The following is a 16,724-nucleotide window of genomic DNA, read 5'->3' as shown; positions in this document are numbered from 1 at the left end:
CACCCTAATCGATGTTACAAATTCATATTTTTAAGTTTTATTATATTAACCATTTTTAGATTAGTTTTAAACTATCAATTTTATATCAATTTACTTAAAAATATAATAAGAATATGGCACGTAACGTGCTTTTATCGGACATTGTATATATATTTTTTACGTAAAATATAACAAAATTGATAGCTTGGATTTCATTTTAACAAAATATAAAAAATAATATGAAATTTAAGTATAATTTAAGGACCAATTTATGGTTTTTATTTTTATTAGGCTTCACATTTCATTGTGGATCGAATCACTTCTCAAGAAAAAGATTATATAGGATCAACCAGTTGAACCAAAAATATATAAAGATATCAATTTGAGCTTGATCTAAATTTTTAACATTGTATTTGATCATGTATATGTAGAGCCTTAAAATTTTGGTAAATTATCATCTAAGTTGTTTAAAATTTTTGAAATTTATTGGAAATTTTAATTAAATTTTATAAAAAATTTAAAATTTTAATAAACCCTTAAACTTTTGAAATTTTTCATGAAATCCAAAAATTTATAATTTTTTGATTAAATCTATAAAATTTTAAAATTTTAATTAAATTCCTAAAACTTAATATCACAGTTCACCACTGATATATAAAAATATAAATTGATGATAAAGAGATGAACTTGCAGTTCGAGTATTTTGTTCAGAAATGGTGTTTTTAGTGTACCATAGCAGCATGTTTGTTGAATGGAAGACAAATATATTTACATTGGAATTCATGAATGTCAATTGTCAAACTCATCTTCCACTTATCATGTGTCATTACATTTTCAAGTTTCCACTTTCATTGTTTACTCACCATGCATGCATGAAATTCATTTTTGACTCGTGGCTTCAAAATATCAATGATGATGAAGCGAATTTAGAAATAAAAAATTATGAGGGATTGTAATTAAATTATAATTTTTAAAGGTTAAAATATAAATTTATCATGTATTAGTTTATGATTTTATTATTTTTGAAAAGAATTAATTTTTTTTATTTTGAGGATTAAAGTGTAAATTTATCATATATGAATTTATAATTTAATAATTCTTAAAGGGGCCGAACTGAAATTTTTCATCCCTTTTGCATTCGCCCTTGGTTAAGGCGAAGTCTTTTTGTATTTGAGTAACCAGATTTGAGTTTCATCATATGTAATTAAGGGTGAAATCAAGAGAGTTGACAAAGATCTTGGTCACCTTTTGATTTGGTATAATTCCCTCTTTAAGCCTTAAATTTTGATAAATTTTAATTAATAAATAGTAACAAATCTTGTTTTCACCCCTAAGGTTTTTCAATAATTCCACCCTTATAAAATTCCTAACTCACCCCTGTATGTAATTGCGATGCGTAGATGTGGGTCTCTAGTTTTATCACATGCGTATGTTATGTATAGATGTTGTCTCTCTTTTTTTTTTTTTCAATTTTTCGTCTATTAAGTTTTATGTCGGACCCTATGTTATAATTGTTTAAATATATATTTATATTTGTATTGTACTTGTGTATATACTCTAGTGATTTTAATTATTATTTTAAAATTACATTTAATACCATATAAGCATCCTCTTCAATTATATTTTTATTTTTAAAATATAATTTAAAAACGCTTGGTAGTTTTTTAATTAAAAACTCTATTACTATTTGCAAAAAAAAAACCCTTCTTATTTATTTATTAATAAGTACAGGTTGTAGCGATATGACATATTATATTTTCAATGAGAGAATTTCATTCAATTCTAGAGATAACATTGTTGGAAAGGATATTTACAATTTTAAAAATTAATATTCATAAACTGTAAAACAAACATATAGAATTAAATCCTAGAGAAATAATTTTCACAATTAACACATTAGACTTCCAGTGAGAAAACTTAGCTCGAACTTTAGATATAACATTGTTAGGAGAAATATCTACAAATGCGAAAAAATTAAAATCTTCATTGACAATAAAACAAGCATATAGAATTAAATCATTCACACATTATACTTCACTATTTGTCAAAAAGTATTGGGTGCAAATCGTAAAGTACGTTACATGGAAAGAACTCAATTCAAATCCTGAAAATGATTTTGTTGAGAAAAATAGCTATAAATTTGATAAAAATATCATTGAGGTCTCTATACTAGAAGTTAGATTACATTTTTTCTCATTTACTTAAAAAATGAGCAAATTAGCCCCTATAAGCTAGATCAAAGAGTAAACTGATCCTTTCTGTAAAAAATTAATATGGCTGACAAAATAACTTGACAGTTACACGTGGTGTGTCACGTGTACCTTATGCTGACGTGTAAAGACCAAATTTTAACAATAAAAATGGATGAAATTTTTAACAAAATAACTAGTTTACTTTTTGATGTAACATACAGAGATTAATTTATTTATTTTTAAATTAAAGAGAATATATAATTTAACTCGTAATACAATTTCATTCATAATACTTTTACCCAACAAATTTAAATATATATATATATATATATATATATTGATAGACAGTAAAATACATGAATTCTACTGTAAAAATATTCTATTATCTAATAAGAATAATAAAATTATTATATACTCTAGAACCTGTCGGAAGTGGGGCTTGAGATGTAAAGAAGAGAGAGATAGAGTGAAATGTAAAGCCAAAATGAAATGCAAATGTGAAAGGGTTGAAACAGTGAAGTTGGTTGGGGAACTGTTTCTTAGTTGGTACTGAGCCAACCCGACAGGAGCTCGCCCACCAAAGCACCTGCTGCTGCCTTTCCTCAACTCACTTCAGTTGAGACTCGAGTCTATTTTGTTGTTTCCCTAGGCCAATTAAACTAAAACCACCACAAATTTATAATCGAATTTGGATGTAATTATTTATGTAGTGTATTTGAATAATTATAGTAAACAATACATCTTATTAAATTGAGTGTTATTAAAATATTTCGATTAATTTTTTTATTTCTTACAAGCAAGGCATAGTTAAAAATTTTGTTTTAAGGGAGTAGAAATGAAATTATAAGTGAGATCCAATGTAATTACGTATATGTATGTAACGTATTTAAGTAATCATTATAATCAATGAATTTTATATAATTGGGTGTAATTGGAACACATCGGTTAATTGTTCTAATTCTTACAAGCAGGGGCAATGTTAGAAATTTTGTTGAAGGAGAACTGAAATAAAATTACAAGTGGATTTAGATGTAATTACATATGTGTAGTAGATTTAAATAATTATTATTGAATTGAATTGAATGCAATTGTGTATTTTTTTACAATTAAGAGATGAAAATTGAGTTACTTAATATAAAACTCAAACTCAAATTCTCATGTCTACAATATTATCTTCTTACGACCGAGATAAGAGATTGTTGACAAATGTAAAAATAAAAAAATAGAGCAATGTTCTAAAATGAAATAATAGATTAAACCAATTAATTGAATTGAAAATAAATTTAAATAATAAGTATTAAATATAACATATATTTAATAGACTATGCATTTGGTATAATTTTTAATATAAATTCTAGACATTATCATTTATTAAATTTTTATAAAATTAAAAATCGGTTTTATTTTTTTATTATTTTTCTTTTTTATTAATTCAATCTTTTCTCGATGATATTTTAATTGGTTTGCTATATTCTAAATCAAATTAATTATCGATTCTCAACTCAATTAATATATATTTTAAATAAAATTAACAATCGACTTTTAATTCAATCAATAAATTGTTGCTTTTACAAAATTATTTTAAGGTAATAGTTTTTTTTCGGTGGAAGAAAACCGCCAAAGAACAACGATTACAAAGATAACAAAATTAACATTCAAAAGAAGTTAAACCAACCATATCTTCAGTCAACAAAGCTTTAACTGAAATAGGGCGATCCTTGAAGATTTGCAAATAATTACGGTATAAGTTTACAATCTTTGCCATGTGATCAACAACTCTATTGTGGTCCATTGAAGCATGTCAAATTCGTTCTTTCCAATTGTGACACAACAACTAATAGATTAATCTCAATTCTGACGTACTGTTATTAGCGGCATTTCCATTCAAAATTAATTCAACCAGTATAATATTATCACATTCTAATTCCAACAACATAATACCAACTTCCCATACTATTTGGAGACATTCTAATGCAGCTCGTGCTTCCATTTTGGAAATCCTATCCTTACCAAGCCTCACTGCAAAACCCTACAGCCAGTTTGCATTGTGTTGTCTAAAACACTCTCTGAATCAATGCACTACTAATAAATACTGAGATAGCACCGTCTTTATTTGCCTTTACCCATTAACTGAATTCATTATTAATTTGCTTGTTCCGTTCTACTCTTTTGTGGTGAACAGTAGATATAGTAAAGTGGAGCGAAGTTCAATCATTAAAAAGTTTGACCTAGATTTTGGAATTCAATTCATCGAGTTTTTTTCTAAATTTAATTTGTAATTTTAAATTGAGATAAAATTTAATCTTTTGGATTTTGATTTATTTACTTAATAAAAATATAAACATAATTTTTTATATAATATTAGATAAGAGACGAGGATCACGGTTTGAATTAGCATCAAACATATGTACAATAAAAGATTTAATTCAAACCAAATAATATAAATTATATATTCAATTCAAATTTAATATTATTGTTTATATTCAAGTTTATATCAAAATTTTTCATTATTAGTTAAAAATATAGTAATTATTTCCACAAATAATATTAAAAATTACCATATATCTCTTTTTATTTTTATTTTTATTTTTTAAATATTGATAACTTGTTTGTTAATTGCTAGAACTCGGGCTAATTGAGTTAATGAGACTGTTCACTTTCTCTTGCACCGACAATAATATCTATGTCAAACGAATTAAGATTTAATCGACAACTATAAAAAATAATTAAAAGTGAAAATCAAATTGAAATCGACATTATTAATAAAATTTTATTTGAATATCACCTCCTATTCGAAAAAAAAAACTAAACTCAAACCACACATGTGATTATAAAAAATAATAAAAACAAACAACTTACAAAAACAAACGTCTAATTTACTAGGTAGTCACTAATTTGTACATTGTATGTGTCTTTTTGTGAGAAAATTAAGACAAAGAAGCAACCAAGGAGCTAAGTAGGGAGACAAAACTATAAAACCAATTACTACCTGTCTTTTACTTCCCCACTTTTCCTTACAATTAATTTACTTCTTCAACCTCTATTTATCACTCTTGTTATATATATATATATATATATATATATGTGTGTGTGAATTTCTTTCACTTTTCACACAGTATCCTTCAAACATTATCTTGTTCTTTCAACTTCCAAGATTTATCTTCTCCTCCACTTTTATTACCCTTTTTTTTTTATTCTCAAAATTTGTGGATCCTATTGAGTCTCCCCATATAAACTATTAGGGTGGGGATTTTTTGCTCTCAAACTCTAAATCTTCATCTTCAAGTGATCATCAACCATGTCTGATTCTGATCCTTACTCTAATTACTTCAATGGGTGGTTCAATCTCAACCCTTTTAACCCTTTTTTCCCATCTCCATCATCTTCAACCCCACCTTCACTTGCTCCTATCAATGGCTACAACGGGTACCCTTCTTCCCCACCTTTGAAAGAAGCTCTTCCTTTACTCCCAACAAGGCATGATGAAGAACAACAACAACAACAAGAAGATAGTTCATCTTTTAGTGCAGCCATGGAAATGGAGAAAAAAAGCTTGGAAGATAATGATGAAACCCTAACTGTTGCTCTTCATTTAGGACTCCCAAGCCCTAGTTCTTGCTCTAATGATTTGATGATGGTGTCGTCAAGGTTTTCACCACAAGAAGTAACAGATGATAAAGAAGATCATACCATTGTTGCTTCTGAGTATCTTTCAAATACACTCAACAAAGGTCAATATTGGATCCCAACACCATCCCAGATTTTAATTGGACCTACACAGTTTTCTTGCCCACTTTGCTTCAAGACCTTCAACAGATACAACAACATGCAGGTACTTTTTCAATAAAAATGGAACCTTTAATTAAAAAAGAAAAAAGAAGCCGTCTCTTTTAATTTTCAACACCTAAAAGAGGAAAAAAAAAACCCATTTTTTTTCCTTCTTTTCCAGTTTGATTTCAACACTTCACTTTTAAGCTTGGTTATGATTATAAGATAAGAAACATATGGGTCCTTAGGGTTTTTTTTCTCTTTTTCTTTTTTTTTTACACTTTATTATTGCATATCTTTCTCTTTTCTTTTTATTTTTTGCTTTGACACTTTGAATATTATTATATACATTTATGTATATGTATTAATCTTTTCATATAGTCCATATCTCTTACTTTTGCATGATTTGAGGGTGTTGGGATTTGAAAATTAAGAATAAATCTATATAGACCTGGTCCAGTTTTGAGAATATAAGATCACTATAAACTTCTCTTTTTATTATGTGATTGAACAACACAAAGATTATGCTTTTTTTTTTTGTACCTTGAAGTTTGTGTTTCACACTTTGGCAGATGCCTAGAACTGTAAGTATCCTCAGGGCTTATCAGATGATCTTCATCAAACCCCTAAAAACCCCAATTTTTTTTCTGTGAAGTAAAGTCAAAATTTGTGAAATGAAATTACATTAAAATCCCATTTTAATTCAAAGAGTTTTCTCTTCTTTTAATGCATACAATAATAGCTAGAGCAAATACATGTACAAACCCTAATCTCTTCTTTTCCACGCATCGCCATTAATTCAAGCAATAAAGCATGATTTTGATTTTGATTTTATAGATGCATATGTGGGGGCATGGCTCTCAATATAGGAAAGGACCTGAATCTTTAAGGGGAACTCAACCGACAGCAATGTTAAGGTTGCCGTGCTATTGTTGTGCGCCAGGGTGTAGGAACAACATTGACCATCCAAGGTCAAAGCCACTCAAAGATTTTAGGACCCTTCAAACACATTACAAGAGGAAGCATGGGATTAAAGCATTTATGTGTAGGAAATGTGGGAAGAGCTTTGCTGTGAGAGGTGACTGGAGGACACATGAGAAGAATTGTGGGAAGCTATGGTATTGTAGTTGTGGGTCTGATTTTAAGCATAAAAGGTCTCTAAAAGATCATATTAGGGCATTCGGGAATGGACATTCAGCTTATGGGATTGACTCTTTTGATGAAGAAGATGAACCAGGGTCTGATAATGAACAAGATAATGAATCCTCTCAATGACACATAAAAAGGTGTTCCATAGTTTTAGCCTATTGTTTGTTTTCTTTTTTTCCCTCTTTTACTTTTGGATTTAGCTTCGTAGTAAGAGACTCCTCTTTGATCAAAGGTGGACCAAGTTCTTGCATGTAATTCTAATTTGAGGGGATGTAGAATTTATCATTTAAATTTAGTTTTTATTTATTAATAAATTTATTGCGTGACTCCAACATGAAACATCTATCGGATTAATCTGATTTAAAACTTATAATTATTTGAATAAGTAACTCGAGATAACTCATTCAATGTTGAAATATAGCTAGAAGAAAGGAAATCCGATTCTAAAGATTGATTTTAGCCTATTATTAAGTTCATTGAAACTTTCTTTGGGAGATATTGAGGTTGGAATTCAAGTGGAAAGGAGTGTGTGCACTATTAGATGATTCATTAACTAATGAGATTCGAGAAATAATAGCTTAAGGGTGAGTTTGGATGGGTGGAGTGCAGTGTGTTTAGTTTAGTTTATTTTATTTTATTTTTTGTCTTACACTTCCAAACTCACCTTAAGACGAGAAAATCTCTTTCTCTTCCTTTTCCTCATAGTAGCAAAGGCTCTTCATTTACTAATTGATAATGTGATTTATTTTCATTTGTGAGTTCTTAAAAACAAGAATTAGTAAAAATTTTCATTAAATGTTTGCTTTGAGATCATATTTTTGAAAATTTTAATTTACTCTAATGATGATGTGATTTATTTTCATTGGTGGGTTTTTAATGATTTTTTGATAAAGTTGATAGCTATTTAGTTGAAAGATACAAAGATAGTTCTTTTTGTTTGCTAATAATTACATATAAAAAGTAGAATGAGGAATTATTTGTTTGCTAAGTCTTCAAACTCTATATTTTAAGTATACACTAATGATTCCTAGTTATTCATTGAGTTTGTAATGAACTCACTCACTCCTCTTTTACTTTGCAAATAGATAGGTCGCGGATGGCAGCGATAAGGTAGATGACTTGTCGAGGCTCATCCTTGAATAGATATTGGAGAACTTGAGAAATAGGCAATGGGATTTTATTTACGTGGATTTAGATTTATTATAATTTGATTATGTTATTAAATCAATTTCCTTAAAAATTAAGTTTATTTTTATTTTGCAAACCCTTAAATTTTATTGTTGTAAATAAGTGGTGTATTGAAAATTAAGTTGGGAGCTAATGGAGAGTCACTTCGGTAGCTAATATAATTCTCCAAATTTAGGTCAAAATCTACTTGGCTAGGTTCGGGGTGTTACATTGTGCGTTTAGCTTCTTTTTTTTCTTACCCTACAGTATTTAATTGGATTAGCAGTTAAAACTGATCAATTATCAAATTAAACAATTCAAAATAAATAAATTATTAAAAATTTAAAAATAAAAATTAATTTAACCATTGATTTAATCTGTCCATACCAACTTACAAATAAATTAATTTTATATATCTTACCAAATCGATACTTCAATCGCTTTTCGATCTAACTAGTCTAGTGAATTGAATTAGGACCAACAACACTACCCTATATTAATTTTTATACCCATCAAAAAAATTTTTTTTTTTTTGGGTTGCTTTACTTGAAGAAAAGTTTTGGTGACATGAGACTTGAGAGAGACAGGCAGACAGCAAAAAGAAGTCAAAAAGATTGCTTATGAAAAGTCATATCAAAGCTTACAAATATACTCACCAGAGTATGTACTTTTCTTCATTTTTACTGTCCCCAAAACAAAACAAACCCACTCTAACCACTATTTCCATGCTTCTACCTCTCTTCTACTTTTATATTTGTTTTATGGTTTAATTTAATATTAAATTCGAAATCAATAATAATCAAAAATTTAATTTTAAATTTTTAAATATAAATAAAATATTTTTATTTTATTTTATGGTATATGAAAATTGTCGTAACATTATTTTTGTTTTCAATGTTTAAATCTAAAAGAAAAAATTACAGTTTCATTGCAACTTTTAATTTCTCGTCAATTTTTCTTTTGAGATTAGATTGATCAATTAAATAAGTTAAATTATTAATAAATTAATATATTAATCCGGATAAAGGGTTGAATTTGATTTTTAAGAAATCGTGTGAAATCAATTGAAATAGGTTAAAAACAGTTGAATTAATAGTCGAATCAATTAATTTAATTTTCTCTATTTTTAAATTTCTTTTAAATTATTTTACTCTTATAATTTTTAATAAATTATTTAATTAAAATAAAAATAATCGATTAAATCAAAAATCAATAATAATTACGTATCTTATTTTAAAAACAATTTAGGTAAGGTTGGCTCGGCAGTATAGAGAGAGAATTTGCAGTTTCACTGTGCATGTAAATTTAACTCAACAGTGTTAAAAAATTTATTTATTTATTTATTTTGTTAAATTGCATTCGTGATTCTTTTCTTGTTATATTTATGTTACCCAGTGACCTGTCTGTCATAGCATTTTCATCATTATTTGACTGTTCTATTAATCTGTTAATGTGAAAATCATGAGAGGTTGATATTTTGGTTTTAAAATATTTCATTTTAATTTTACGAATTATATTTTTTGCTTATTGAGTTTTAACTCGATTATTATCGGTATTGATGAATATTTATTTAATAATAAAATATTTATAACACTCTTTCTGTGGATGTCCAATGATAGATAATATGTTTCGTTAAAAGCTTACTAAAATAAAAATCCTATGGGAAAAAGTTTTTTAGTGAAAGAAAAAAAATACACATATTTATAATACGAATAATATGTTGTCTCATTAAAAAAGTTTATCAGGAAAATTTAATGGGACAAAACTTCGATTAAGAGATAAAAAGTATAGCGCGTATTTACTCCCCTCATGACAACATCACATAATACATTATATTCTATATATTCAATATTTTGAACATTAGCTTTTCAAGTGATCACTTGAACGGTTTTATATCATTATACTTTTAAATGTCACGAGTGAAGAAGAATTTAGAGAAAATATATTTTGATCTCTTTATGAGTTTCAACCATAATTATAACAAACGTTAATCATAATCTTTCTATGAAAATACATATAGATATTTTGGATCAATTTATAATCTTTCTTCAACTGCTATTCACTAAGTTGAATTTACCCGTATCAATTTAATAAATACTTACACAAATATATTGAACACATTCCTAGAAATTTCCATATACTTTCAAGATTTTAATACAAACTTTCACTATACAATGATTTACATAAAGCTTGTAACAATAATCATCAGACGCATATCAAATTTCCATGAACAGTCATACTAATAAGATATCTAAAGGTTACTGTATCCACCACAAAAGAATATATTTTTGTAATCAATGTCAGAACTTAGCAAAAACTTCAGATTTCTTATTTTGTTTTCACAAAACTAATCATTTGTACCTCACTAGCTTTATACCTTTAGACGTTTGGACTAATGGTTCAAATTTTACAAATTTAATTATACTCGAATCGTGACTTTCTATTTTTATATTTCTTGACAAATTTATTCAAGATTCTCATTTTCTTTCATTATTTCAATAATGCTATTACATGTAAAAGCGTTGCCGATAACTGTTTTATTTTCATAATTTTATATATATTTTCTCGTATTGATATAACTTATCAACATATCTTCATGTAGTTGAATCTTTTCAGGAGTTTTTAATGATTTTTTTTTACATAAATTATCGAAAAGGTTTACGATTATTATAATAGCAACAGTCTATCGGCTAAGGGCTTAGCCCTTTAATTAAACAGAATATTATCAATTCTAGTTCTTCATTTGTCCAGCCTTCAATTTAGGCAAAATTTCAATATAATTTTATCGTTAACAAGTTAAATGTATTTCAAGCTTTAGAAATGGTTGACGGGCTTATCCCCTTAATTAATGGGATATTATCAATTCTAGTCCTTCATTTGTCAAGCATTCAATTTAAGCAATTTTTCAATATAATTTTTTATATGTATGATTTAACACTCTTCTAGGGTCAACAAAGTAGAAAGTGTTGGGCTTCTCTTTTGAGAACTCTAAAATTTTCTACTTATTGGGCTTGTCTTTATAAATAAAAAATTATTTGGGAAAAAAATGCTTGTCTCGATTATACATGATTTTTTTTAATCATATCTACGTTTGATTTAATGTGTAATTTGATATACAAACTTTAATTTGATATAGTTATACTCGTAGAACTTTAATTCTGATTCAAATATTTATTTTAATTCAATTATTCTCATTTAAAAAATAAATACATCAATTTTTATATTGGATAAATATAATTATCTGTGTAGGCAATATATAAATATGAAATGATGCTATATTGAAAATTATGTTAATACTTTATGAGAATTGGATCGAATAAAAATCAGTATAAAATTGCACAAAATCCAACTATCATATTTCATTTTTCATTTATGTAAATCATGTATGTCAAGTTTAGCATTAATTAAAATTTTTAACTATTCGTTTTATGTAAAAAAAATTAAATCGTTAAATATACATTAATATAGATAATATTTTAGATCGGTAAGATAAAGATATCGAATTGATTCGAAGTTTACATCCATGATAAGTATAAATATCTTAATAAATTCAATAGTTAATTTGTTAAAATATTAATCGTATAAAAATTATAAATTTTTTGGAACAATCTAATTATTAAGTTTTGATCAATATCGCTCTTTTTGACACAATAATTAAAATTATCCATAACCCTTCCCAAACTCATAAATAAGAGGATAACGCGCTTCAGCACACTCGAACCTACATCCTCACATATTGACAATAATACCCATACCAATTGAGCTCTATCGGTAAAATTATAAAAAAGTTTATTGAATTATGAAATTTTGTTTTTGGTAAAAAAAACTTGTATTATTTCAATCCATATATTTACATCAATCATGTTCACATAATCACCTCATGTTAACAGTCCAGGAGTGCTTACCATCAGTCCCATTGACATCATAAATAACATAATTCACATTTATGGTATCAAATTCAATACTTGGTGACATTTTTTAATTACATAATTCAAGTAGAATTAATTATTTTAAGTGTTGAATTATGGATGAAATTAAATTTGATAAAAATTTGCATATTTACATAAAGCAAAAATTAAATTATGGACTTTAAAGTGTTAAATATTCAATTTTATCGTTCAACTAAAATCTTATTTGACCAATTGATCATGTTTTTTGGGACGACAGCGTGTTGGATATTTCGTGGCTTTTATAATATTTGTATTTGAATTTATTAAATTTGAGTAAGTCATTCAAATCTAAATATGTATATATAAAATTATCCGTTGAATATCTAGATCAATTAGTTATTCAATTTAAATATTTAATATGTCAAAAATGACAACAAATTTTAAAAGTTAATGATTCATATATCCGAGCTTGATATCTAAATTCAAATGAATTATTTGCAAAAGTAGAGCTAATTTGGACAATATATTCTCTAAGTTTAATATTTGTCATTCCCTCCTAATCATTTATGTATAGTAATTAGAATATATGAATCCAAATATTATCTAAATCTACAGCATTCGAATATGCAAAAAAAAAATGTAAATATTTAAATTGACAATATTCATTCATGTTTGTGCTTACATTAATAATAGATCACTTATCTATTAGGTGTAATGGTAAGACGCATTGCACTCTAAAAGAGAAACTGCATATTTAAACTTTAGAGACAAAATTATTGAGAGAGACAGTCACGAAGCTCAAATATGACATGTAAAAAAGAAAAAAAATTGAAATATCATCTAATTTGTCATATTTGGTTAGCACCTTTTGGCTGAAAAACATTTAATCTTTAATACTTAACGTGTTTAAGTTTTCATAATTGAAGAGTTCGATTTTTATAAATAAATAACTATTCCCATTAGATCTGTGTTATTTGATTATCTACTATAGAAAACTACTCCTATTAGATCTTTGTTATTTGATTATTCACTCAAGTTAAATTCAAGAAGGTTGAATTTCACATTGATGGGAGGTTTAACAATGCCAATATATGTTTATTTAAAAAAGGCTTATTTATCATTTATGTACGCTTAAAAGCTTTAGTGTGAGAGTCAACAGCCGCATCGAGGGTCTAGCAAGGGCTTTACCTCTTAAAATGGATAATTTAACTTTTGGCTCTTCATAATTTATAAAATTTTAAGTTAATATATAATAAAATTATACTTTGGCCTCTAAAAATGATAAAATTTTGATTTAATCATTTGAAATATTGTAAATATATAGATTATTAAAATAGTGAAATTGCATTTTAGTTATCATAAAAATATATAACTTCATTCCTCTTCAGAAAATATGTAGTTCATGTATATAAGTTAGATTGCATATAAGTTGGATTGCAACTTAGTGAGTTATTCTTTAGATAAAACTCGCAAATATACGTAGTTTTCAAACTGCGAAACTAAATTCTATGTTCATTTCAAATTTACTTTATTACAAGGCAAAATCAACTAACTCTTAAATCTTCAAGTTTTACTCTATTAAAGGTTTGGATGTATTCCAATTATTGATCTGAGTATATTTTGATTATCGGTTTAATCATGCTTTATAATATTTAATTGGGATAAATCTCAAAACCATACATGAACGTTGATTTTGTACAATTTCATACATAAAATATTAATTTAATTCAATTTTATGCAAATTAGTAACATAATTATCTATATAACATCACTTTAAGTATACATATTGCAATACAAATAATTATATATATAATATAAAAATAAATTAGTATATTTATTCCTTTAAATGTGTATATTTAAACCAAAATTAAAATTTTATGTATACATTTGAATCACGATCAAGTCATGTGTGTAATTGCACATAATCAAAGTTTAAGTGTAAAATTGCACATCAAAACAAAATTAATGTGTAGGTTTTGAGATTTATCCCTATTCAATTTTGATGATAGTTATTTAAATATATATTATTTATCTATGTAATAATAACTTCAATAAAATTAAAATTAAAAATATAATTAATAGCATTATTAACCACTTAATTAATCAACAAGCTCTAAGTGGTTTTCCACAAAGACAATGGTTATGAGAAAATGACGATGCTTCGAGATGATCGAACGGAGCTCCGGCTGGAATCCGCCCGCAAAGGTGGTTGTAACTCACATCAAGGTGACCAATATAAAACGCCGCCGTCAATGTTCTCGGAATTGAACCCGAAAGCTTATTATACGATAAATCGATCACAGTAAAATAAGATCTCGGCCCGAAAACATCCGGTATTTTACCCGCTAACCCGTTTCGACTCAAATTCAAGTTTCCAATAGAAGAAGTCAAAAGAGTTGGTGGTATCGTACCCGATATTTTGTTACAATCCAAATTCAATGTAGCGAGTACCGCCATTTTCCCGAGTGAAGCAGGGATTGATCCCGATATTTTGTTCATCGAGAGGTCCAAATCTGCGAGACGATAAATTCGAGATATTGAACCGGGGATCGGTCCACTTATTTGATTCCCACTGAATAATGCTCGACTCAACATTCCGAGTCGACCTATACGTCTAGGGATCGGACCCGAGATTTTGTTATTTCTCAAATCGAGATGCATTAAACTCGATAAACTCGTTAACGAAGCCGGGATTCTCCCGGATATTTGATTATCGGCTATATTTAAAACCGTGAGACGGTTCAATTTTCCGATATCGTAAGGAATTTCTCCCGAGATTTTGTTACCGACTAAATCAAGGATTCGCAAAAACGACAACGTACTGATACATTTAGGAATCTCACCGGTTATTCCTTTCCAATCAGCTATAGTAATACTTGAAAGACGGGTCAACTTGCAAATTTCCGGTGAGATAAAACCGGTCATATAACCGGTCCGGTGAGCTCGTTCGAAAATGGGGTCTTCGGACTCACCACGGAGGTTGATGTCGGCAACTCGGTGTGACTCACTGTCGCAGCTAACGCCGTACCAGTTGTGGCAACAATCCGTGCCAGTCCATGAATCGAAGATTCCTAAGTATGGTTCGTGGAGAGCTGCTCTGAATGCTAACAGCGCCGCCCTGTCTGACGGAGGGCAGCTGTTGACGGTGGCGATGACGGCAAGTAATAATGCCGACATAATGGTAAAGACTGGCTTCATTGCTTTGTTTTGTTTGGTCTGAAATGGAGGAAGGATGTTTTTGTAAAAAATAAAAAAAACAAAATACTATGGAAAGTGAAACACAATGGGTTGAATTGAGAAGAGGTTTATTTATAATGGGGAAATGTGAAATTTTAAGGACAGTTTTGCCCCTAACGTCCATTTGGGCAGTTTTGTGGTGCTTTCTGAGAACGTTCATTGTGGTTTTGCCACATCACTCTATCACATTTTCATTTTAATTTAGAAATAGGAAAAATGATCAATTTAGTCCTAATGTCTACCTCTTTTGTAATTTTGGTCTTGATTCTTCTTTTTTATTCACTTTGGTACTTAACCTTTAAAATTTAAGGTGGGTTTGGATGAACAGTGCATTTACGTGCGGTTATTGTAAAAATAGCGGTGGCGATGAGATTAAATAATGTAGTGATACTGTAATGTGAGATAAAAAATAAACTACACGCACCGCACTTAATCGCTCATCCAAAACCACCATTGGTCAATTTATTTTTTCTAGATGAAAAAATTAATTGAACCGTTAAATTTATAATAGTATAGACCTGAAGGCTTGCATGACCGTTCATATATACTTTATAAAAAATTTTAAAAATTAATAATAAATTTAACAAAATTCAAAAATATTCTTAATTTAAATCATAGATATGTATGTATAAATTATATATATAATATACTGAAAATAAATCCTCAAACTCTTGATATTTAGAATTAGTTATTACACTTGTTATCTTCATGTTTCAAATTTATATCCTCTTATCGAGAATGTAATATAATTTACCATTACATCCAACAATTATTTTTAAATTTAAATCACTTAATCTTATTATTCATGGTAATAATTTATTATAATTACAATTATTTAAACTATATTGCTTATAATTATAATTACTTCTTAAAAAACTAATAAAACATATATTTTTGTATTATACATTTACAATTAGCAATTAAAACTTGTGGTCGAGGATTCGATCTTTGTCATGGATATGGAGTAACTTTAAAACTCGTGACTAGCATTTTTCCCCTTAATAGACCTACAAAATACGAAAAATTAATTATTGAACTCATTTAGATAAATACCTTAAGAAATAAAAAACTGAAAAAAAAATAAATCTCTAGATCTAAATTCGGGTAAACGTCAACGACGGAGCAGATTGGCCCACGAGAGGAGTACTTGAATCTCTGTCTTCAACACAGGTATCACTGGTTCGGTCCTTTTGAAAAACATGCACTCTGTTTATTAATTTATTTACTTAATACAATTTACGAAGTAAATACAGTCAACATGATATTAAAAAAATATATTTAGGGTTTCCTTCCATTGATCTGGACCGTTCAACCACCCTACATATATAAAAAAAAAAAACAC

The 16,724-nt window shown here is 27.7% G+C and overlaps 2 protein-coding genes across 2 annotated transcripts; one reads left to right on the top strand and one right to left on the bottom strand.

The window, feature by feature from the left end:
- Window positions 1-5,302: 5,302 nt before the first annotated feature.
- On the top strand, window positions 5,303-7,402 carry LOC108452474 (zinc finger protein WIP2-like). Its single transcript, XM_017750270.2, has 2 exons — window positions 5,303-6,003; window positions 6,777-7,402. The coding sequence occupies exons 1-2, from the start codon at window positions 5,470-5,472 to the stop codon at window positions 7,212-7,214; spliced, it is 972 nt and encodes a 323-aa protein (XP_017605759.1). The 5' UTR covers window positions 5,303-5,469; the 3' UTR covers window positions 7,215-7,402.
- A 6,767-nt stretch (window positions 7,403-14,169) lies between these two features.
- LOC108452130 (DNA damage-repair/toleration protein DRT100) lies at window positions 14,170-15,430 on the bottom strand. The gene has a single exon (XM_017749880.2). It carries the CDS (start codon window positions 15,341-15,343, stop codon window positions 14,249-14,251), a length of 1,095 nt encoding a protein of 364 aa, XP_017605369.1. The 5' UTR covers window positions 15,344-15,430; the 3' UTR covers window positions 14,170-14,248.
- Window positions 15,431-16,724: the final 1,294 nt, after the last annotated feature.

Source organism: Gossypium arboreum, chromosome 13 (genome assembly GCF_025698485.1).
Source record: "Gossypium arboreum isolate Shixiya-1 chromosome 13, ASM2569848v2, whole genome shotgun sequence".
NCBI classification, from domain to species: Eukaryota; Viridiplantae; Streptophyta; class Magnoliopsida; order Malvales; family Malvaceae; genus Gossypium; species Gossypium arboreum.
The sequence above is the reverse complement of the archived record's forward strand: the minus strand, read 5'-3'. Positions and strand labels throughout refer to the sequence as shown.